Below are 25,165 nucleotides of genomic sequence, written 5' to 3' on the forward strand. Positions count from 1 at the left end.
GACACAAACTGATTCCTGAAATCGTTCGAGTAATTGGTCCTCATACGCTGACTTGACCATAGTGCCTGAAATTCCAATGTGCTCCAGGCCCCAAAAGGCTTATAAGCTTCTCTCTTCTTTTTTTTTGAGTTGCGTTGTTACGAAATGCGCACGCCACCACGTTTGACTGGTTAGTCAAAGAACACGATGCTTCCGTCGGTCCTTGCACAGTCCATCGAAGGCGCGTATTGACAGCCATCATTGATTGGTCTGTATTTCGGGTGACTTGTCCCTTGACAATTCTCCAAAGCTGGTCGGCTCTAATCAACAATCTGATACCTTCAGCCGAGTTGGTTCCTGCAAATAGGCACGCATCTGCGAGGCTTTTGCCTTGTTTTTGCAGAGACTGTATAAATCCAAGGTCTACTGGGAGCTTCGCGATGTCGTTGCAAATTAATGGTACCTCCACCGTTTCTAGGACGTACTCTGTCTGATGGTATCGACTTTTAAATTTCACTTCAACGATCTGTTTTTGTTGCTTTTGCGGCTGGGTTGATCCAAAGACGTTAATGTTGAGGTTTGCTTCACCAAGCACCCGCATTTTGCATCGGCGAGAAACGCCTTCTCGGACGAATGTCCGTTTACTCCCACCGTCTAGAATTCCCCTCGCATAGATGTAGGCTCCGTTACCGGCGACCCAGGACCTAAATGTCCGCACCAAGACTTACGGCTTCTCCTTTCCTCTGATGCTGTCAGCAGTGACAGCTTCTGCGGTTTTCTCTCGCTGAAAACGAGACAAAAAGTCGAGATGTACACTCAAATGAATTGTACGAAAAAGTCACAATTTGCTGTGGCTAACCACCAGTGTTGATACTACATTGCCATCCTCTTGGGCGTTGTCCTTCGCACTCCTTGTGCGGGGTTCGCATATGGTTGTCGCGTGCCTCCCTTTGCACGTGCCAAACCAAGCCTTTTCAAGCGACTCCGGTGCAGCGTTAGACTTGGCTACTGCGCAATGGAGGGGGACAGCTGGGCACGCGGCGGCGCCAATGCGTCTGCCTGGCTATGAAGTCACTCCTCTGGAATGCGCAGACCGGCGAGAAGGGCGAGGCGGGCGCGGCGGCGGCTTCGCGTGGCTATCATAATGAGCCGTGCTCATTATGCGAGCCGTGCTCATTTACGGAGCGCGCGGCGCCGTGTGCCGTGCTCATTATGCGGAGCTCCGCCGCCCCCGCCGCGCGCAATGAATGAGCACGGCCAACACCACCTAGACAGAAGGCCTCCACACGCGTCATCATAGTCAGATCGATCGAGGCGAGAGATTGGGCACGAGTGCTGCGTCAGTGTTCGGCTGCGGCTCGGGGCCAATCAGCGCGTTGAAGGTCGGGCTCGGGTCCAATAGCCGACCGAGCGCGATCCGACTGTGATGACGTTTCATAGAAGAAGAGGAAACCATGCGGAGGCCTTCTGTCTAGGTGGTGTTGGCACGGCTCGCATAATGAGCACGGCTGATTATGAGGGCCACGCGAAACTGCTCAACCTCGGCCAGTGTAGCTGACGCTACAAAACGTTCAGGCTTTCAACTCTCGTGAAGAAGGAAGACCAGCGGATCTGTACTCGACACACTGCCGCAACGCGCACGTGCCCGATTCCCGCTTCTTCTCGTCCGACACGCCACCGATCGTGGAAACTTTTCTGGCGAACCAAAGTCTCATGAAGCGCACGCGGAGCATGTGACTTCAAACGGGTAATCCACGAACTCCCTAGATCCTCGCCGTCGCACCCGGGAGCTGTTCAGCCGGCGTGGAGTGCAGTCGTCGTTGGGCTTCGCGCTTGCGTTTGGCCTCCGTGGCACGATCGTCGTCCGTGGCGTTGGCTTGCCGCCGCCGTTTACATCGCTGGTTCTGTTCTCGGCGGCGGCTTTCCAGGCGAGCGATGTGCTCTTCTTCGGAAAGGGAATCAAGCGCTCGACACAGTGGAAGCCGAGGCGACAGCGGCTTTGCGGTGGTTGTGGCCCCATTCGCGCTGCTGCGTACGTCGCCGCTCCCCAGTCTTCTTTCCCCGAAAGGGCGCGCGGCCGACCCAGCCCCAAGTCCAGACCGAAACTGATAAGAGCATAGCAAGCCGCACGCATAACAGACGAGGACGAGAAAAACACACATGACGAGCGCTGCGCTCGTTACGTGTGATTCTTCTTTGTCGTCGTCTGTTTTTCGCGCTGTTTCCTTCGACGAACTCCCACCAACGCGCCCAACTATCCATTCTTCTACGATAGCTGGAAAGGTGTCCGCCATTTACGAGCGACGGCGGCAAGCAGAGTGGTTCTGTTCTTGCCGCCGTCGGTTATAGATGGCGGTAGCTGTCCAGGTAGGTTTGTGTCGACATACCGAACACGATCCTGGGGAACCTAGCCCTTAACAGCTCCGCTGTAAATTAAGTCTCCCGGCAACGGCGAAAATTACCACCCGACGAAAAGAGAGACGCACGGGTACTCCTGCGTCAATGGCTGCCATAACCACGAAGGCATCTCGGCCGTGAGGCTGTTTCGGTTTCCTTCCCAACCTTGGGACAAGGAATGGCGGCGGAGGTGGATTGCGGCGGAAAGCCAAGAAATCGAACGCGCGAGTCTTTAACGTTCTATTCCTACGCTTGAAATTGGTCGCATTAGTTAGCGCTTTTGAGGCTGCAGCTTGTTTTGAGAGTTGGTGCTCATTTGTAGGCGGTTGAAGGCTGTCGATTGTTAATCGAATAGGTTTATTAAATACCTAGAATATGTTGAAAGCCAATATAGTATGCTGACACGTACAGCCCTGATTTCCAAATGGACAGCTGAAGGAAAAATGTTGCGAACAAAATCGGAAGGACTTCAGGGAGTGGGAGTGTCCTGTGGAGCGTAAATAATTTACAGGCGTTTATTATGTTTTATGTTTGACAGTTTTTTAGGCATTGTGCCGTTTTGGAACTTCCTGAGTTCACAGCCAATTCGTTTAAAACAATGTAATGTTATTTTGTCATAGATGTGTCTCAAAAAATGTAAATTGTGTTAGGAGTGATCAGAGCTTTTCTACTTGAGCACAAAAAGTGGTTGCGAATAGAGCTCAAAGCTATAGGAAGTCGCTGGCTATGTTAACCTGAAGTTTAGCAAATACTGTAAATATTTATTTCGAATATTCCTGCAGCACAGACGGTACCTAGTGTGTGTTCAAGGACGGTTCAAGGATCTGCTTAGCACAATTTGTAAACAACGAAAAAAAAACAATATTGCAAGCCATTCAGCGTACTGCCTTACCCTTTCTCTACGAGCGTATGAACAAATTACGGGATTTCATAAATTCAGCTGCATAAGTGAAGTAAATCATACTTCGTCTTGAGGCAATTAATTATCAACGGTGACGTATTGTCAGCTGATTATTTCGCAACCACCTGGATCGTGATGTTGCACACGTGTTTCCCCCTGTTGGCGCCTGACACTCCGCCGAAATATTGTGCCGTGCGCCTCGCCCGTCGCATATGCGTGTTTGATTTATAAAAGCATTTGTCGCTTTCTTAAAGCTTGGTCGCCAAAATAAGAGTGGATCCCATGAAGCAGCACCAACCGCGAAATAGCACGGTCGGAAGCATCCCGTCCAACCTGCACCGCTACTCCGCCGAGACTAACAATTGTTCGACAGAGGGCGCTGGCTATCGCTCGACTATGGCGCGCCGTAACCACCTGCTCTGAGCGAATGAAGCAAAAAAAAGTACAAACAAGATGTATAGGTATACGGAATCACATTTTGGAATACAAATTGACTAAGCTATTTATTTTATTTTTTGATGCGGTGATAATGACAAATGTTCGTAATTTGAAGAGAAGTGACCGCACATCGCTTAGGGAAATTTTATTTGATTCTATAATCTTAGGGCATAAAGGCTAAGCAATTGGGGAATGGTGTACTCTAATATAGGTGTGCAATATTCATTATTTTTGTAATCATCCAGTATTCAGTGCGAAGGGTAGGGTAATAATTGACATATTTTGAAAGCTCTCCAAGTTTTTTTTATCAGAAAGGCGGTACTTTTAGATTCTTTAAGAAGTTTATGTTTATTGGCGTTCAACGAATGCATTTTGATAATAGGAAATCCTAGAGAGCTTAGCTGTTTCAGAGTGATATGGGGCACTGGCTATACCTCTCAGTGCTTTTTTTCTGAAACAGGTGTAGTGTTTCCAGGTTTGTAAAAGTTGACGTGCCCCAAACTAAATGGCGATAATTTAGGTTGGAGTAGAATAAAGAGTTATAGAATAATAATATAACACGTTTTGGTAAAATATAACAGCGGAAATTTAATATACCCATAGCTCGTGATAGTTTTAAGTTGTAACTGGTATGGCTGTCCCAAAGCGATTTACGTTTTGGACAAAGCGCCGCTTTTGTTTTCCTGGGGACTTATTTGCAATTAATTAATTTATATTAATGTTCCATGCAATGAATTAATCTCAGTTTCTAAACCCGACAACGCAAAGCATGCCATCCCAAACAACATATAGGTGTCTCTGGCTGAAAAAACGTAAACTTGTTTGATCGGCATAGCTAAGAAATTTTTCGTTTGAGCAATATTTAGAATATCATTAATATTTATGTTAAAAAGAAAAAAAAAAGACTTAATACATATGGTACACCGAAACTAATAGGCTTAACAACCGAGGAATCCCCATTTGTATTAACGTAGTGTATTAAATGCTCCAAGTAACATGTAATTATTTGCAAAGCGTGTCCTCGAATACCATACGTGTCTAATTATAAAAATAAGACTATATAGTCTTATTTTGAACTTGAAGTCTTTTGTATAAAACACGAAAACTCCAATAACCATTTTTTTTTTTATGCTTTGGGAAATAAATTATTTTTGCCCGAGTGAGGCCCCTTCAGTTCACTTGTGTTTTGTAAACCCAAATTAGGAAGCAGTTAACAAGTTATGTTTGACTATAATAATCTCTATAGAAGGAAAATTAAGGGGACAAAGGATTTTGATACATTAATTGCATCTTAGTTCAAGTTATGTTTATTTGAGAAATTAATTAAACACGTGTGAAGAACTTTTTATAAGCCTTCGATAGCAGCGGCAATGTTGAGATTGGTCGGTGAGTAAACATATCATTTACGCTTTTCAACTTGTTTTGCATAGACACTTTAAGATATTGCCACGCGCGTCGCCGCGCGAGCGCCTGCGTGGCCGACTGGTTACCGCGCTGGACTGTCGCGCAGAATGGCTAGGTTCGATTGCAGCTAGCGAAATGCCCTTTTATTTAGTCTTAAGTTGGAGTTCTCGTAAGTTTGAGAACATTCTCGTCTGAATGAGTTCAAAATGTTCTACGCGCCAAAATTTCTATGTCGACCGCCAAGATCAACTGCCGCCAAGGAAAACCAACGTGTGGAGGACAGTGAATCGACGACCCATCTGCCATCACTACGGGAAAGCCGACCACATATACCGTCGATGCCCCTATTCATAACTGGGGCTGCGTGGGTTCCACCCGAACGACCCAAGCCTAAGGTACGGTGAAAGCCCCCCTCGACATCGGGGAGTACCTCCGACGCTCGCCCTTCTCAGCGCCGTCTCTCCGCCGTGAATTCCGCTCATTATCACCACGACGTTCTCCCCTGCGTCGCCGGGAAAACTAAGTGGGGAAACGCCTGGAGGAAATGTTTCCAAAGACGACCAAAGTAAAGAGCCTCCGAAAACGCCGGAGCGCACCCACGGTCCCGACACCACGCATCGCAGTGACGCCTTTGCAACGGTGCCAAACAACCTAAACGTTGTTATCGACGACCCATCGGCACTCGTGGACACCGCAACAGACCACTCAGTCTTGAGTGGGAGGCTCTCTCGCCGCCTTCGAAAAATCACGACGCCGTGGGGCAGACCTCAAATACGAACCGCCGGAGGACACCTCATTACACCACTCGGGAGATGGACTGCTCGCGTCGAGATCCATGGTGAGACGTGTCCCGTGAGGTTCGCCGTTCTGCAAGACTGTGTGAGGGACGTTATTCTCAGAATGTGCTTTCTCTGCGAGTTTGGCGCCATCATCGACCTGGGAGAAACCAGTCGACGCTGCGAAAGCCTGTTCTGCCGCCAGTGGAGACCAACAGGGTGTCAACAGCGATCCGAGTCACTGCCGACCATGTGAAACTGCCGCCTCGGTCGAGTGTTTTCGTTACCGCTATTACCGACGCAGCCATGCACTGTGAAGCGCTTCTGGAAGGCAGCGTCCAACTGCTCCTTGAAACAGAATTGGCGTCGCACGAGGCGTAATGGACCTTTAAGGAAAACGTACAACTGTTCACGTCACAAATTTTAGAGGGGAGCCGCAGCACTTAGCTATGGGTGTCACAGTGGGCCACGTCAAAGAGCGTCAGGTGCCGCAATGTGGTCACCGCAATCTCTGAGGAAACCTCATCGTCACAGCAGAAGAGTACGTCGCCGACGCAGGTCGACATCAACCCCGAGCTTCCAGGTCCAAAGCGCCGGTAACTGGTTGATCTCCTCGCTGAATACAGTGACTGTTTGCCGCGTCGTCGAAAGTTCGCCAGACACCAATGGCGAAGCATCGGATCGTTACCGACGACGACCCGCTCCCTGTCCACCAGTCGCCTTATCGAATCTCCATAAGGGCAAGGAAAAGGTTTAAGATCTAGTCCAGGCAATGCTTGACGATGAAAGCATTCAACCCTCAAGATGTCTGCGCACGTCCCCAGTCGTCCTTGTAAAGAAGAAGGACGAAACCCTGATGTTTTGCTTGGATCATCGTCGACTGAACGCTGTGACTAAGAAGGACGTCTATCCGCTCCCCTACATCGACAATACGTTAGACCGACTGCGCCACTCACGATATTTTTGTCGATGGACCTAAAGAGTGGCTACTGGCAGATTAAAGTCGACGAATACGACCGCAAAAAAACTGCCTTCGTCATTCTCCACGGACTGTACGAGTTTAAAGTGATGCCGTTCGGACTTTTTACAGCACCAGCCACCTTCGAGCGTGTCACTGACACCGTGCTGCCAGGTCTTAAATTGCAGAGCTGCCTCGCCTATCCGGGCGATGTCGTGGTATTTTCACGGAATTTCGACGAACACCTCAGACGACTTCGAGCCATGCTTCGAGCCTTCAAGACCGCCTGCGTGTCAGTCAAGCTAACAACGTGTCGGGTCGCCTATAGGCAACTATAGTTCCTTGCCCGCGTCGTGAACAGCAAATATGTTTTCCTTGACTCCGCGAAGACCCGCGCCGCAGTTGCATCTACGCCGCCATCTGACAAGAAGGCCGTGAGGAAATTTCTCTGTGCATACTACAGACGGTTTGCTCGGGATTTCGCCAAGCTGTCCGCAACGCTGACGCACCTCACAAAGGACGCCGTAAAGTTTGAATGGACAGAAGAACACCAGCGGTTGTTCGATGAGCTCAAACGAAGACTCCATAGGCCTCTAGACGACCCTGCGCGCAAGAGAGCTTGCTTTATATGATGTGTGGTGAATGGGCCAGATTACTTACAACAACTCTTTCCATCCCGTATCTTCACAAATTTTAACCATCCGCTGACCCACTGGTATAACTATGTTCTTAAAATTTACCCATGAAGGCTTTGCAACCTTTCTTTCCTTGTCACCCAGTTTTGTTTTTCATAAACTATAGAGCTGTAGAACGACAAGCGCGTCTAGCACACTATCTAGTTGCTCTAAAAAATGCAAATAGCGAAGAAATTTCTCTTTCACCTTGAAATCTTTCTTCAATGTCCTTCTGGAAACATCTAAAAAACTGTCTACAGAAATTACAAAAGCTTGTGTAAATGTCTCGTTAGTCTTGTAGAGTTTGCAGTACAGAGACCAGGCTTCCTCAATGCCTCTGGACACCAGCCACTCCCTCACCTGCACAATTCGCGAATAGAAGCCAAAGAAGAATGTTTTACAATTTGGCGGAATTGGCAATCTCTTAATTCTTTTCATTAGGTCCATATTACAGTTTTGTGAACGATCGAACGGGCTTAATTGATATAGCGGTTCAGGGAATAATGTTTTAATAGCTGCTACACTAGTCTTATTTTGGAGCATGGCTCTGGAAAGAGTAGTAAGTTGGGCGAGTTTGTAAATGTTGAACATGGTTAAAATAGCGCACAAAGAGACGAGGACAAACGAGGAAGGAACACAGAACACAGACAGGCGCGCACTCACAACTGTTGTATATTAAGGGAAGAAGAGAAAGATGAAGCACTATTTTTTACAGGGGACAACGTCACCAGGGGGAACAGATCATCCGCAGTCAAATAATCGCAAGAAGGCAACTTCTTTTTCGCTCAAAGCTACCGACGGCTGGCTAACGCAGCGATCGGTCAGGCTCAAGATGGTGAACGCCTCGAGCACCTCGCGCGTTTGTTTGTCTTTAAAGCGGCCAATGATTGATGTTTTTTATAGAGATGGTGTGCACATAGAGGTTTTACAGTGCACCGAAAGGTGACCTCCTACATTGGATGTTAAAGAAAGTTTATGCTCTCGTAGCCGGTCATTCAGACACCATCCCGTCTGTCCAACATAGCATCTTCCACATGAAAGAGGAATGCTATATACAACGCCCGATGAACAGGGAAATGGCCGCACATGTTTTTTGTGGCACGTGTTTTTTGATAATTTTTCCGCCTTTTCACAAACTTTAGAACAAATTTGTCGCATTTTCTTAGGGGCTGATAGTACTGCGGGCACACCATACCTGCTGGCCACTTGTTTTAGGTTATGCGAAATTTTGTGTAGGTATGGCATAACCACTACCCGGGTTTTTTCTACGGGGCGCCTAGTTTTTTCACCTCCTTTTACATTCTTTACCAGCGTGCCTATCACTTCGATTAAGACCTGATTCGGGAACCCTAAGATTTTAGTCTATCGATCTGGCCCAAGAAACTCCAATGAATGGCATGGAAACATGACTTTTTTAGGGCTGAGGTGAGGCAAGAGATAGCAATGCCTCTCTACACATCCTCGCACTCCAAGGTGGTGAAGAGAGGCAATGCTATCTCTTGCCTCACCTCAGCCCTAAAAAAGTCATGTTTCCATGCCATTCATCGGAGTTTCTTGGGCCAGATCGATAGACTAAAATCTTCAGGGTTCCCGAATCAGGTCTTAATCGAAGTGATAGGCACGCTGGTAAAGAATGCAAAAGGAGGTGAAAAAACTAGGCGCCCCGTAGAAAAAAACCGGGTGGTGGTTATGCCATACCTACACAAAATTTCGCATAACCTAAAACAAGTGGCCAGCAGGTATGGTGTGCCCGTAGTACTATCAGCCCCTAAAAAAATGCGACAAATTTGTTCTAAGGTTCGTGAGAAGGCGGAAAAATTATCAAAAAACACGTGCCACAAAAAAACATGTGCGGCCATTTGTTCCCTGTTCATCGGGCGTTGTATATAGCATTCCTTTTTCATGTGGAAGATGCTATGTTGGACAGACGAGACGGTGTCTGAATGACCGGCTACGAGAGCATAAACTTTCTTTAACATCCAATTTAGGGGGTCACCTTTCGGTGCACCGTAAAACCTGTATGTGCACACCATCTCTATAAAAAAACATCCATCATTGGCCGCTTTAAAGACAAACAAACGCGCGAGGTGCTCGAGGCGTTCACCATCTTGAGCCTGACCGATCGCTGCGTTAGCCAGCCGTCGGTAGCTTTGAGCGAAAAAGAAGTTGCCTTCTTGAGATCATTTGACTGCGGATGATCTGTTCCCCCTGGTGACGTCGTCCCCTGTCAAAAATAGTGCTCCATCTTTCTCTTCTTCACTTAATATGCTACAGTTGTGAGTGCGCGCCTGTCTGTGTTCTGTGTTCCTTCCTCGTTTGTCCTCGTCTCTTTGTGCGCGATTTTAACCAGGCTCTGGAAAGGCCTGACCAAATCTAACTTTTAGAAAACATAAGTGTTTGCTACTTCCTTATAAAAAAACGCAACTTTTCTATATTTTGCGAGACCTTCATGCAGTTCTTACGTTCAGTGTAGTTTGTGAAAAATAATTTCAGACAAATTTCAAGAAATTGGTGTTCTGTTTCTGGAAAAACTTCCACCTGGCAATTAATTGCCGCACAAAGATATGACCTAGGCCAAGGCCACCGCCTTCGATATAACGAAATTAATTAGATCGTTTCATCTGTTCCAAGAAAGCCCTCCAAATAAACGTTGCACACATCCTATTGAACATTATGACTGTCGTCCTCGAACAGCGTAGAACCTAAAAGAAGTACATCTGTTTCGACAAGAAAAAAAATTTGCCAACGACTGCTCCACTAATAATCGAAAGGTACCTCATGTTCTGCATACAAGCAGCCGATTTGACACTCATTCTGAGGCTGTCCCACATAGACTTTGGGTTGTCCATGGCACTTAAAAGTACACCTAAAAGTTTCGGTTTGCTTGTTGACCATGTAATGTCTACAAATCTCGATGGCATTGTCCCCCACTCCCCACACCAGGAGCCACAACTCTCGTCACTGTAAATGGCAGCACAAGACGTAGCACAGAAGTCTGAAACACATGAGATTGCGTTTAGTATGCTAGGTTTTCGGAACACACCAGCACCAGAATGTCTGCATATGCGAGAATTTTTACCTCGCAACCGTGGAGACGAAAACATCGAACCGTGTTGTTGTTTATTTATGGTATTTCTGCAGAGTGGATCTTAATACAAGTCGAAAAGTAATTTTGAGAGGTGGCTACCCCTGGAACCGGGCCGGGACGTTGGAGTCTGTCTGGCCTCTGGCGATCCCCGGAGAGACCCAGCAGCGAGAGGTTCGTATCAGGACGACTTAACGGCAAGCTCTGGCCTACCGTTCTAGGCCATGAGAACCCCAGAGTGGTTCCGCAGCGAGGATCGGGCTATGATAGCTAGAAAAGCAAGCATACGCAGTGCTGGTGTGGGAAGGATGGTCCGCAGGCCTGGACACGGACTCCGACTGCGAGCTCTGAGCGAACAGAGCGCCGCATCATTGGCCAGTTTTACGCCGCTCCTCCAAGACAAGCGGGGCAGGTCCACCCGTGTCAAGGGGACCAGCTTTGAGCTTGCCCCCGGTGCATCGTGTTGATTGTGACAGCCAGCGACAGACATGCAGACATTGTCTGCCGGCTTGGCTAGAAGAGCCAGCGGCAAAGGCACCAAGAAAGACCGACGCCGAGGGTCCCGCCATCAGCAACGCCGCTTTCATACGCTACAATGTAGCCTCCCCGGAAACATCGATCGCAGCCGCCTCTCCCGACACATGAGACAGCCCCAACCACAGCGCTACAGCGTTCACGAATGTCTCCCCAGTCTATCTGCAAATACACCATGGCTGACTTGGAAGAACACTTCTCTGAGTCCCATAAGAGCGCGAGTACCGGAAGTCATCCGAAGTCCCCGCCTTGAGGGGGAAGAGTGTGGGAGACGAGGGTGGAAGACGGTGGAGCGGAGTGCGCGTGGCAAGCGGTGGCCGAGGGGGCACGTGCTCGTGCCGGACAGAGCGTTGTGCGCGAGGCTGGGACCAGGTAGAAAAAATGGAGCAGGTCTGACACGGCGATCTTCGTAGTTTTACACCGGCGCTGTTTGGATCAGAACCGGTGGGACCGGCAAGCCCTGGACGTACCGGTCTAGGCCATGACAAACCGATAGTGGTTCCGATGCGAGACTCGGGCTGTGATAGCCAGTAACAGCTAGCCTACGCAGTGCTGGCGCGGGAACGACGATCCGCAGTCTTGGACACGGGCTCCGACTTTGAGCTCTGAGCGACCGGAGCGCGGCCCGATCGGGTAGCACTAACGTATTAAGCGGTCAACACAAAAATGGCGAATCCAACGTTGGGATCGGTCGGTATGCCTCTGCTTTTGGTTGTCTCCCAGGAATCCCACGGTTTATTTGAGCCGGTTGTTAACTAAAGCTAACAATGCCAGTCAAGGCCAAGTCTGTTGGAATTTTTGCGACTTGTCATACAGCAGAGCTCAGCAGGTGTCTCCTCGAGTCAAGTACCTAAAGGACTTAAAGGACGAACACCCCGAAATGGCGGTTGGGAAAAGGTAATGCAACGTGGTGGGTGACGGGGAGTGCGGGTATGATGTAAGAGAGTCATCTTCGAGGGCGGAGGAGAGGCAGCGGATGTTCGCTGGAAGGGAGGATAACTGCTGTCAGGAGGTGAAACACCCAGGACTCAATGCGGATTTACGACACTACAGAAAGGGACAAAAGATGTCTTGGGGTGAATCGCTTTCAAAAGAAAACGATTTGATATATTGCCAATGTGCCACGCTTACAATCAACCACACAATTTTTTACAGATTATGGTAAAATAATGCGCCGCCGGTAATACGGCCGGGTCGTATGCAAGTATGGCACGCGAAGAGCCCTCTCCAGGCGCTTGAGACCGGCCGGCCAGAAGTAAGCAGCCCATGGCAGCACCGCGAAGACCATCACCGCGAAGATTGCTGCTAGGCCTAACACACCATAACTTTCATCTGTACATTACACCATCACATAATCACCATCACTAGACACGGCACCGCGGGCCTCCTTGGTACGGGCTCTTGCCTTTCTGCGGTGCCGCAGCTCTCCTGAGCAAATAAATCATTACATTACAAGTGTAAATACATTTATGAATTTTTAGAGCGCAGCTCTTAGGCACCCGTTTCCGGCTTGAGCGGCGTCGCCGTCGGCGTCACCAAGGTCACCTCAAGGTCACGTGACCCCTCCCAACGTCACCCCAAGGTCACGTGACCCCCCTCCCCCCCAAAGTCACGCTACACCCCCACGAGGTCACGTGACACCCCCCCCCGAGGTCACGTGACCCCCTCCCCCCGAGGTGAGGTGACCCCCCAGAGCATATTAAAGAATGAGGGCAGGAGGAGGAGAAGGAGAAGGAGGAGGAGGGGGAGTAGGGGTCTACCCTCCCCTCAGTACCCTTCCCTCCTCCTCCTCAACAGCTGCGCTCCAATTCTGCGTTACAGGGCGTTGTAAACGGCTTTCACTTTTAGAGCGCAGCTCTTAGGCGCCCGTTTCCGGCTTGAGCAACATCGGCGTAACCAAGGTCACCCCAAGGTCACGAGACACCCAAGGTCATGTGACCCCCCAAGGTCACCCCAAGGTCACGTGACCCCCAGGTCACGTGACCCCCGATGTCACGTGACACCTCCCAAGGTCACCCCAAGGTCACGTGACCCCCAAGGTGACCCCCACAGGACCGCCAAGGTCACCGGTCACATGACCCCCAGGTCACGTGGCCTTTCCAAGGTCACGGGACCCCTCCCAAGGTCATCCCAAGGTCACGTGACCTCCAAGGTCACCCGAAGGTCACGTGCCCCCAGGTCATGTGATCCCCCAAGGTTATGTGACCCCGGAGGTCACGTGACCCCTCCCAAGGTCACCCCAAGGTCACTTGACCCCTCCCAAGGTCACCTCAAGATCACGTGACCCCCCAAGGTGACCCCCACGTGATCCCCCTAAGGTCACGTGACTCCCCTCCCCCGAAGTCACGTGACACCCCCCCCCCCCCGAGGTCACGTGACCCCCCCCCCCGAGGTCACGTGACCCCTCCACCCGAGGTCACGTGACCCCCTTGGAGCATATTAAAGAATGAGAGGAGGAGGAGGAGGGGTCTACCCCCCCCCTCAGTACCCTTCTTTCCTCCTCCTCCAGTGCTGCGCTCCAATTCGGTGCTAACGGCTTTCACTTTTAGAGCGCAGCTCTTAGGGCCCGTTCCCGGCTTGTGCGGCGTCGCCGTCGGCGTAACCAAGGTCACCCCAAGGTCACGTGACCCTCCAGGTCATCCTAAGGTCACGTGACCCCCAAGGTCACCGCGCGGTGACGTGACCACCAAGGTCATCCCAAGGTCACGTGACCCCAAGAAGTCACGTGACCCCCAAGATTACGTGATGAAGATGACGATGCGGATGCGTATGACGTCATCAGTGACGTCACTTATTACGTCACCGGCATCCAGATTGTCACCGTCATCATCACTGATGACGTCATCGGTATCTGCATCGTTATCGTCACTGATGACGTCATCAGTGACGTCACTGATGACGTCATCGGCATCGTCACGTGACCCCCCAAGGTCACGTGACCAACCCCCCCAGTACCCTTCCCTCCTCCTCAAGAGCTGCGCTCCTATTCAGCGTTACAGGGAGTTGTAAACGGCTTTCACTTTTAGAGCGCAGCTCTTAGGCACCCGTTTCCGGCTTGAGCGGCGTCGCCGTCGTTCTCGCCGTCGGCGTGACCAACGTCAACCCAAGGTCCCATGACCCCCAAGGTCACGTGACCCCCAGGTCCTGTAACCCCCGAGGTCACGTGACTCCCCCGAGGTCACGTGACCCCCCCCCCGATGACGTCCTCGTCACTGATGACGTCGCTGGCATCCACATCGTCATAGTCATCATCACCGATAACGTCATCAGTGACGTTACTCATGACGTCACCGGCATCTGCATCGTCATCGTCATCATCACTGATTACGTCATCAATGACGTCACTGATGACGTCACCGACATCCGCATCGTCATCGTCATCATCACTGATGATGTCATCAGTGACGTCACTGATTTCGTCGCCGGCATCCGCATCGTCATCGTCATCATCACAGCTGACATCGCAGATGACGTCACCGACATCTGCATCATCATCGTCATCATCACTGGTGACGTCATCAGTAATGTCACTAATGACGTCATCGGTATCCTTATCGTCATCGTCACTGATAACATCATCAGTGACGTCACTGATGACATCATCGGCATTGTCATTGTCACGTGACCCCCAGGTCACGTGACCCCCCCTCCGGTCCAGTTGACCCCCCCCAGTACCATTCCCTCCTCCTCCTCAAGAGCTGCGCTCTAATTCGGCGTTACAGGAAGTTGTAAACGGCTTTCACTTTTTTTATTGCATTCTTTATTCTTGATAAATAAAGGTTTCAGATAATTTTAGAGCGCAGCTCTTATGGTACGTTTACACCTGAGAAGAAATCCGCTGCCGCGGGAGTGGATCCGCTCTCGGCGGCGGCGGCGACAAGCGGGTTGTGTTTACATCTGTTTCCTTCGAGCGGCGGCGGCGGCGGCGGCGGCGGCGGCGCCGGCTGCGGCAGCTGTTCTCGTGACATCCCGTCAAATACGACGAGAAGGCGCGAGAGTTCCCACCTCGGCTGTCTCTCCCGGGCAAGGAGGTAGGAGGGGGCACGTTGCAATATTGGTGAAGCCTAGTCATAAAAAGTTTAAACGATTGTGTGCCCAGCGTGACCGCAGATCTCTCTGGCGATTGGTGCGCGTGACATGTCACGTGTGAGATGGATGGTTGCTTGTAGAAGGACTGCTTGCAGGCTTGCGCGCGCTCCGTCCGGTAGGTTTTATCAGATCGAGGGCTAGGCTGTGGTGTATTCTAGTACCCCATAGCAAGACGAAGGCTAGCTACGGTCACGTGATATGGTCACGTTGGCAAGGTAAGTGAGGATGGTAAGGAGGAAAATGAGAAAGAGGCGAGGCGTCAAGGGAGCATGGCTTGTGGAGGTTACGCGGCTGACGTCATGCCCTCTCCTACCCTTCTATTCTCCATGCTCCCGGGCGTCGCTGCTCCCCGGCTCAGTGCTCACCTGTTTTTGTTTTGGCTCGACGGGTAGGCGTGCGCTTCACGTTGACGCTGCACCAAACGGAAAGCACGGCGCGAAGCTGATGATGGACGATTACATAGATGAAGAAGAGGAGATCGCTATGATTCCCCTCTCGTCTTCGCTGCTTGCGATGGAGGAAGAGGAGCAGCGAGCGCCGAAAAAGCAGCTCCGCCGTCGGCGGTGGTGGGTTCGCCCATGTTTGCGAGACCGTGAAAGGACGGGACAAGCCAGCTGCCTCCTTCCTCGTCTTCGCTCGTATGACGAGGAGTATTACCGAGAGTAAGTGAATTTGGAATGTATACACTTGTGCGCTATGCCGCGAGTACGAGCATGTTGGCTCGAACGACGCTGAAAACGTTGCGTTCTTTGTTATGGCTCTCCTCAAGCAGTTTAAACAAACAACTCGGATAGTGTCCCTTCCTCGACTGTACGAGGTAACCATGCTCAATTGTCCCATGATGATTTGTGTACGGGTTTCTTACAGTTTTCTTAGGATGCCGCCGCGGTCCTTCGACACTCTTTTGAGCCTCGTCGGCCCCCACATCACGAAGGAGGAAACCCGATTCCGACGCCCGATCTCTCCCGATGATCGCCTGGCTTTGGCCGTCAGGTAAAGATTTGAAAATTTGGAAACGTACCATCGGCAAACCTCATCTCGACATGCGTGCTCGTAATTTGATGTCAATACTCATGAGAAGGACCTCAAGTGGTTGAAATTAAACTTCAGCTCTTCGCTGCGGCATGCCAGAGGTCCGATGTTGATTTGCCTATTTGGCCTACTACCCCCAAGAATTTCATCAGCATGCCACCTGGGTTCTTGCGAATGTGAACAAATAGTTATTTTTATTTGCAGATTCTTGGCAGCAGGTGAAACGCTGAGGTCCTCCTCATACAATTTCCTCTGTGGGAGAACAACAGCGTGCAAAATTGTGTCGGAGGTATGTGCAGCTATCTGGGACATCCTGAGTCCCATTTACGTTGTATGTCCGAAGACCTCAGACGCCTGGATCAGGGTATGGTTCAAACTTTCTGGTGTTGATATGCCGCTAGGTGCTGCTAGTGTCGCATTTGTAAACTTGGCGTCAGTGTCGTAGTATCAACGGGCACAAACAGAAATGAAGTCCCATTTGGCTTTCGGTCGTTCCATGAATATCGCAGTTGCGGAATGTGGCCCCCCATTCAAGTCTGTTCCTCTTCCTGGGAGTGGAGATTGTGCTAATTCCATTCCCTTTAACTTCTTGTAGTGGAGAGACTTAGCCCATTCCCTCTCCAGACGTGGCTGGGCGATCCTATTTCATTCCTTTAATTCTTCAATATGAAATAATGTCCATGGTGTTTGTACTCCTTAAGTTGACAAAAACGAAAGCATTATACGAAAGAAAGCAATAGGGATAAGTTGAATAAATTCCAATATAACAGCGAAGCAGCATGTCCTTATTGGCAACTTCAAGCTCTGTATACAGCTGTCATGTGATCATGTGTATTGATACACGAGATCTTGCATGCAGAAGCCACATGCAGGCTATAACTTGCGCACATTCTTTAACGTACATCCAAAATTCACTCTCACTACATGAAAGTATTTCTATTCACCACAATATACTGCTTATTCATACCTAACCTTCTGTTGTAGGATAGAAAATGAGAGTTTTTGATACAAACTTAACCCTTTTATAACGGTGGATGAAAGACAATGGCACCGCAAATATAAAAGCTTGCAAGAAAAGACTGATGACCGACGCAAAGTGCATTGTGACAGTTCGGAAGTTTGAATATAAAAGCGGTGAGGTGTTCGAAATGTACGGTCTATATTAAGATGCGTCTGTGCTTTAGGATATTTTCATATTTCCAGAGCTCTCGAAGTGCATCGCACTTGTCTATGATGTGTGATCAAAATAAAACAAAATATTGTGCGAAAAAAGGGGACGATGTGGCGAAAGCGAAGTGCTTAAAGGGATGGTGAACCGAAATTTTGATTTCAAAAAAACAATGCAGGAGATGTAGGCGGGGCGCTACAATCCCTACAATACTACTCGCGATAAGATATCTCAAGTGGACGGCCGTATTTTTGAAAAAAGAGGTCGAGATTGAACCAGGCCGACGAGGCGCGTGACGTCAAGATACCGTGCTTCCTCCTCTCTTTGCTTGGCTCCCTCAAGGCCGCGAGGCAATGAAGACGCGAGGCCGTTCCCTCTCCTTCTCAGAGAAACATGACGTCAACATTCCTGCCAAATGCTCCTCCTTTTTTGAAAAATATGGTCATCCGTTCGAGATATTGCTGTATGAGTGATGTTTCTGTGTTTGTAGCATCCCGTTCCACGCTTTTGCAGCGTGTTTTGGGGAATTCAAATTTCGGTTCAGCATCCCTTTAAGATCTAAACACAGTTTTTCTTGTTTAAAAGTTTAAAAGCTTGTCAAGCCTTTCCCTTTGCTCCTAGTGAAATGTAAGATCCAACCGATATGTTCCCTAGATCTATTACAATACCCCGCCATAGTGACATATAGGCAGTGCAAGTGAAATGATCACATACTTTACTGTGCTTTTATTCATGACCACTTGCTTTACCCCTTGCACGGGGCTGGCCAATTTCTTAGTGGCTGCTGTTGCGACGTTTGGGGCGTGAAAACGCGGATTGATACACTACTGACAAATTGAAGTTTTCCCCGGCTGCTCCTTCTATATCTTGGTGCTGTCAACGTTGCAACTGCACGATGACCCGCTTGTCTTTGCACAATAAGCCCCTTCATCAAAGAATGCACCTATACTTTGTTTCACTAGTACGAGCCAAGGCAAAGCTACAGAGTGAGCCTCACGTTTTAAGCCTGCCTGTGGTACACGTGAGCTTGTGCTACGCAAGTGTTGTTCAAGGCAACGCTTTTACTTTGCTCACACTTATACATGGCTTGCACGTTGCGTCATCGGACCGTGCTGGTGGTCATTCCAACTTGTTCCAGCTGAGAAAAACTAATCTGACGGTGCGAAGTGCCCGCTGCTGGAGGTATGCGCTCAGCAGCAGCACAGATAACACCAACATGGCCACTGATAGGACGTCGGTGCTAGTCATGTATAGACGATTGCAAGCAGGGCAACTGGCCATCACCATTTCTTCGCTTGTATGTGAGTAAAACTTGTACACGTGCAGCATGCGCATGAAGCCTGTCAAAGCAACCTCCACGTGCATGCTGCACGTGTACGCAGATGGTGCATCAGCCGGAACTCCATTTCGGAATTAAAGGGTCCAATCACACTCCCATTCCTCCCTCCCTCCACTACCCCATTCCATTCTCATTCCATTCCGGATCTATGGAAATGTGGAAAAGTTCCAGAACCATTCCAACTCCGGGGTCGCAACCCTGATGGATATCAAGTTGATGGGTTTGAATCTCAGCCAATGTGCTTACAATATCATTTCGGCTTATTGCAAAAACTTCACCTTATGACCCTGGTTTCAGTTGCACGTCCAAAAGCACCCGTGTGGTTGAAATGCATCGCAAGTTTATGCTGGTGTGCACCAAATACTTTATTTGAGTGACATTTAACCCCCAAATTTTGTTTTTCAGGTTGCTGGCGAGTTCGAGGAAAGATGGAATTTGCCACATTGCTTGGGTGCGATTGACGGCAAGCACGTCAGCATCGAGTGTCCTGCAAAGTCCTGCAGCCAGGACAGAAATTATAAAAATGGCTTCAGCAAGTCGTTGCTTGCTGTTAGTGACGCCTACTACAGGTGAGGCTTCCTGTGAAATATGATGAATGTATGATAGTTATTACATACCTTATTAATTACCTGGCAACATCAGAGGAGCTAATAAATATCTCGGCTATCAGTGAGATGACATAAAACACAAATTTGACTATGCCTCTCCTATATGCATTTGCAAAAAAGGCATCCTAGGTGGTGCCCCACGCGTACAAACATGTACAATACACGCGTGAGCACATCAGTAGTAGGCTTGCAACTGGCTACTTCCCTAAAGCACTGCATGCAAGACTGCGCATTGCAGAATTGCAAGAATGTGCACAAAGCTTGTGCAATATGAAACATTTATTTTTGTTGTAGTTTTTGCATGGAGTGCATTATTTGTTCGCCGCTAAGCGGAGGGATGGTTCATCAGCGACTCCCCACTCCCCCCGCCCACATACACACAGAATTCTCTTTTCTGTACAGGGTGGCCAGAAGAAGCGAAGTTGCTTAGGTGGCTGCTGTTCAAAGGTTTATGGGTGGTCATTTCCAATTTGCACAGGTTTATCATTTGAAAAATGTAGAGGTTATAGTTACTGAGCACTTACTGCCGTTGCTGCTACAGAAATGAGGTGAATTGGATGTTGTCACGTGAAAACCGTGCAGTTCACATTTACTGATTAGTCTTGACAATGCTTCTGATATTTCACATGTTTCTTTAAATGATATGGAGACCGGAAAGCTAAATGCACTGATGTGTTTTCTCTTTTTTATGCATATTAGGTTCCTGTATGTGGAGATTGGCTACCATGGCAGCGAGTCGGATGGAGGCATCTTCGCACGTAGCGAGCTCCAGCGCCGCATTGTCGCAGACCAACAGGGCATTCCCCCAGATTCTAGTCTAGCCAACATTGGCACAGTGCCTTATTTCTTGGTTGGGGACGAGGCCTTCCCACTGAAGAAGTACCTTATGCGACCTTATCCAAGAAAAAGCAAGTGACCTCTTCTCTCTCTCTTGTCTCCGTATCCCCCCCCCCCTTTATTTATAGATAAAAAATGTGCCATGCTGTGCAAATCTAGGTCACAAAGAATATATTTCTTTGCTGAGGATATAACCAGTTCCCAAGGCAATGTAACAGTGCAGAATAGCCAGCTTTTGATAGTTTCACAAAAACCGAAAGGACACACAACTACATGGTGGAAGTAACCTTCAAAAGTTAATTTGTGGAGGAGTGACACACCGGGTAAAGTGATGGTACATAATGAGGGCATGCCTGGAGATGAATGTGGTGTAGTGGGCATTTTACGTCTCTCACAATCGTGGCGAATTCCACTCGTCGTTTTGGAGCGATTCGAAAGCGATCCTCGCTCTCGCCTTTAGACCGACAAATGCTAGCTCGCGCTTGTCTGTGCATAAAGATAGCAACAAAAGAGCGCTGAAAATCCATGCCAAATCGTCCATTGGAATTCCCCATCAGTCTTATTTGCATTAAATGGCTTTGCATATGTTTCTCTTGAGCTAATATGAAAATGACTCTGTGCTGCAGGCCTACAGCCCACACGCACTGGAGGCCAGACAGACGACACTGACCAAGCACCTAATGAAGAGAGGCCATCTGGGGAACGCGAGGCATGCAACCGGCGGCGCATCTTCAATTACCGGCTTAGTAGGGGCCGAAGGGTTGTAAAAAAGGCCTTTGGCATTCTCGCCCAAAAGTGGCGCATTCTGCGACGCCCTTTTAGGGCGAACACAGAAAACACAAGCAGATATGTGGCGGCTTGCATTGCGCTTCATAACTTCCTGCTCAAGGAATCGCAGGTTTCCTCAACGTTGCCCACCCGGCACTGGCGACACTGACGACTGGGAAGGCAATGAAAGAGCTGGCAGTTGGCGTGCAGAGCCCAACTCCACTGCTGCACTCACCAGCCAGTCAAACACACGTGGTCGTCCCACCAGGTAGGACCAGAGCAGGCAGAGAGGCCAGTTTTCACTTTTCTGTACATGTCATTTCGGCTTCAATGCAGTGCAGCAACATGCAGGTACCCATGACCTGTTCCCTAGTCCCATTTACATGTTGTCACTAATCTAATGTCGAGCATATTTGTGGCAGAGGTATCATGTCAGCTGTACAAAAAATAAATAGATTTTCACAGGTAGTGTTTTAGTCAAGTTTGATTACTCTTAATATGAAAAACTCGTAGCATAGTATATTCTCTTAATTTCAATTCCCACAGCTGAAGTACATTAACAAAAAATTTTACATGTCGACCATTTGCATCTGGATACACAATAATAGTTACAGTGCTGAGTGGAAGTAAATCGCAACAAAAAGGCATTGAGGAACGTTTGTGCAAAGTGCTAATTTGAAGTTTTGCTTACAAAAAATTGCTGCTACAGGCATCGGCATATGCAACTACATTTGCGCTACACTTTTTTATGGCAAGGGTAATTGTGCAAAAGTCTATGCACCATCAGCTCGTTCCATAGCAAGTACTTTTTTCAGTTTTGTTGAAACAAGGTATTTGTTATGTTTGCATAAAGTGACTAGCAATACCAGAGATGACATTTATGTTGTGCAAAAAGCTTGTTTAAAGCAGAAAAATGTAGACTTCATTCGTTGTGTTGTGGAATTCATGCATGATTGCATCCTTAAGGTTCAATGACACTGTCTCAAATCTTATCCACATTATTGTGGTGTATCCAGCTTGGCCTATGCCATGAGGGACAAGCTGTCCCACTACTTCATCACTGCTGGGAAGGTGCCATGGCAAGACATGGTGTAATGCCTTGGCAGGAACAAGTAGGTGGGATTCTTCATTTATCCAGTTGCAAATCGAAATCAAGCACTGATCTCAAATGTTGGTAGCTGTGCAGGTGATGCATGCTTCAGGAGAAAAGTGGCGTGCAATAAAATATACAGTCAGTGACACACACACACAGTGCTGACTTTCAACTCAAATTGTCATTTTATTAGATATATAAGGAATGATAAAGATATATGGGGAAGTAACAGAAAGATAGATGAAGGTATGACACCAAGTTGTCTTCTTTTTCATTTTCCGCTTATTTTTTTTTTTAATGGGAAAGCATTAACTGTCTCATGGGGCGAGCTGACATCATCAGCTTTGAAACCACGGCACCTCAGGGTACGGGCAGAGCGCGCCGCCCTGCCGTCGACACAAATACGCTGCAGACGAAATAGGGAAGCGGAATAATGACGTAGGTACATGCTTGCGCATTCACAACTCATAAGCAGTGTTTAGGTGTACCTTGAGCCTTTTTTATTATGGGATATCTAACTCTTAATAAAAACACTGACATGAAAAATGTGGTGTTCAATAAACTACCTATCTTGCCTTTTTTTTTTTTTTTGCTTGACACAAGATAAACGTAACAATAAAAACATTGGAAAAAGAACACACACTCATGAAGCACAGACACTTCTTATACGTAGCAGAGCATGATACAAAAGCAAGATCAAGGTAAACTCCACTCTGTCTCACTAAAACTGTGCAGTGCAGCCAAGCTGCAGCCCCCGTCAGCCAATCAGAAGATCGAAGGTCACCCTGCACAGTCACTCCGTGGGGTATAAGTGTGCGGTTTTTCTTTATTGGCCTACGGGGGCTGTCGCTTCGGCTGCACTGCACGATTTTAGTAGGACTGGGTACAAGCCTTTTGCCAAGTTTGGCATGCATTGGCTTAAAACTATGGAATGCGGTTTGCAGGTTCGGCCGTGTTCTCTTTCATCACAGTATACATTAAATTGTGAATGTTGTGCATTGTGTCCAGCTGCTGATCTGCACCTAGTGACCGCAGCTGCTCTGCCAGTGACATGCAAAAGTGATGTACAGCATCAGGAGGGTGCCTCCTCTCTTCTCTATTGAGCTCGATCTGTCTCAAACAGGCAGCAGCAATTACAGCTGATGGCGCACTGCTTTGTTGTGGGCTGAAAAAGGTGTTTGGTGTGAGAACAGATTACAAATAGTGCAATCATGCCATACCTTTGTTGTGGTTGCTTGTTTCCGTTTTTTTTGTTTTTTTTTTTGCAACTTTCCGTGGTCTTCGGGCCCTTAACATAGGGAAATGCAGTGGTTTGAGAAGCAATAAAAGACAAACTTTTAAAGGAGAGGGAACACCGATAGTGTCACTGCGGTCGAAAGTGGTGCAAAAGCATTTCCCCCTCCCCCCCTCCCCCGACTTTTCAGAAGTAACGTTTACATTTTATAAAGTTGGTAAAGCGGTCATAGCTGGACTCGGGTTGCATAAAAACAATAGTCCACTTGCCTCTCTTCATCAGAGTTCTCCTGCTCCAGCAGCGTTTCTCTCATTTGTTGGGACCTGGAAGCACGAAAGAAAATGGTAGCAAACTGTATCTGCTTCACACAATAATGGATAGAAGGAGCGCCTCTTTAGGTCCTGTAAAATCTTCAAATTGATCGTTGATATTAGCATATGACTAACATCTAATTTGAGAGTGGTGTGCTAGTTTTTTTTCATTGAACGGACAACATAAGTGGTTCTTTGTTTTGCATATTGAGTGTCGATCGTGGAGTAGCAGGCTTTCAATTAGCGAAACCAACGCCTTTACTACGATTCACAATTTGTGTTCACTAAAAGCAAAGGAAAGAGCATGAGGGCAGAGCTTTGCACAGTAGTTTGTTTGTGTGAGCGCTTGCACAAAAGGCACATTCAATGTGGATGCAAGGCTGCGCGCTTGCATCCACATGCTGAGTATAACGTCTCAGCATTTTTGCAACAATACCAGTCCCAAGAGAGCACATAAGCCTACGTTACATTTATTTGTTTCATTTGTTTACCTTGAACTCTCTTCAGTTATATGCGGTTCCGTGGAGCTGCTGGATGTACCAGCTGCACCCAAGTCCTGGTAGCTGAGAAACGGGCTGTCGGCCTGTTCTTCCCCAACGTGCCGTTGGTCAGCGATGCTGCCGTCGGACGACAGCGAGCTGCTGTCTCTAATAAACACAAATGCTTTCAAATCAGAAAATGCCTTCGACTGAATTTGCATTTAAAGAAAAAGTAAGCTAAGCAATGACATGCATGACTTAGCACAGTACACGAACTAGAGCGTAAGGCATCACAGCTGTGCAGACACGTAGCCGGGGGGGCGGCATGCCCCCCCCCCCCCCCGAAATTTTCCATTTTGCTGGGATATCCTTTCCCCCCTCCCCCTCTCACAGCATATTGTCATGGGTAGCCCCCCCCCCCCCCCGAAAAAAAAAACCCTGGCTACGTGCCTGCAGCTGTGTACCACTCTAATAGCAGTACGCCCACATGAGCACTGTACACCAGAACGGAGCAGTAATTTGCAGCAGTCTGTGCTCTCAACTTGTAATAATTTCCATTTTATATGCTCAATATCTTTGTATGCTTAGTTTTTGAAGTAGAGATCGGCATTATTAATGCCAGAAACATACCGTGCCTCTGTGCCCAATAAGATGTTAGTCCGCAGGCTGCAATGAAAACCGATTCGTCGTAAACATGGTGGAAAGATGTTTAAAGTAATGCGCAAATCTATTTCACACAACATACCCTTGAATCAGCGAAACTGGTTCAAAACTGCTGCACGGACCAGCCTGAGGCGTATATAAAAATGTGTTACTTACATCGGAGCTTCGGAGACCCGCTCCATCACTTCCATCATTTGTTCGAAGTGTTTCCACTTCACCGTGGGCACGTCCGCTGCGCCGGCGCCACTCTTCATGCATGTGGGTATTCCATTTCGCACCTTCGTGAACGAGTCCTTTAAATTTTTAAATTTATTTTTGCACTTCTGTCCTGCAAACACAACATACAGTGGTTTTACAAGTGCTGTTCGGCACCGACGATAGTTGTGGCGCACATGACC

At 48.4% G+C, this 25,165-nt stretch overlaps 1 protein-coding gene across 1 annotated transcript; it reads left to right on the forward strand.

Annotated features, from left to right (window-relative positions):
- The first annotated feature begins 15,811 nt into the window (after window positions 1-15,811).
- LOC121046661 (protein ALP1-like) lies at window positions 15,812-20,458 on the forward strand. Its single transcript, XM_040501146.2, has 5 exons — window positions 15,812-15,897; window positions 16,103-16,228; window positions 16,472-16,631; window positions 19,180-19,343; window positions 20,082-20,458. The coding sequence occupies exons 2-5, from the start codon at window positions 16,113-16,115 to the stop codon at window positions 20,296-20,298; spliced, it is 657 nt and encodes a 218-aa protein (XP_040357080.1). The 5' UTR covers window positions 15,812-15,897; window positions 16,103-16,112; the 3' UTR covers window positions 20,299-20,458.
- The last annotated feature ends 4,707 nt before the right edge of the window (window positions 20,459-25,165 follow it).

Source organism: Ixodes scapularis, unplaced genomic scaffold (genome assembly GCF_016920785.2).
Source record: "Ixodes scapularis isolate PalLabHiFi unplaced genomic scaffold, ASM1692078v2 PGA_scaffold7__128_contigs__length_106722199, whole genome shotgun sequence".
NCBI lineage: Eukaryota > Metazoa > Arthropoda > Arachnida > Ixodida > Ixodidae > Ixodes > Ixodes scapularis.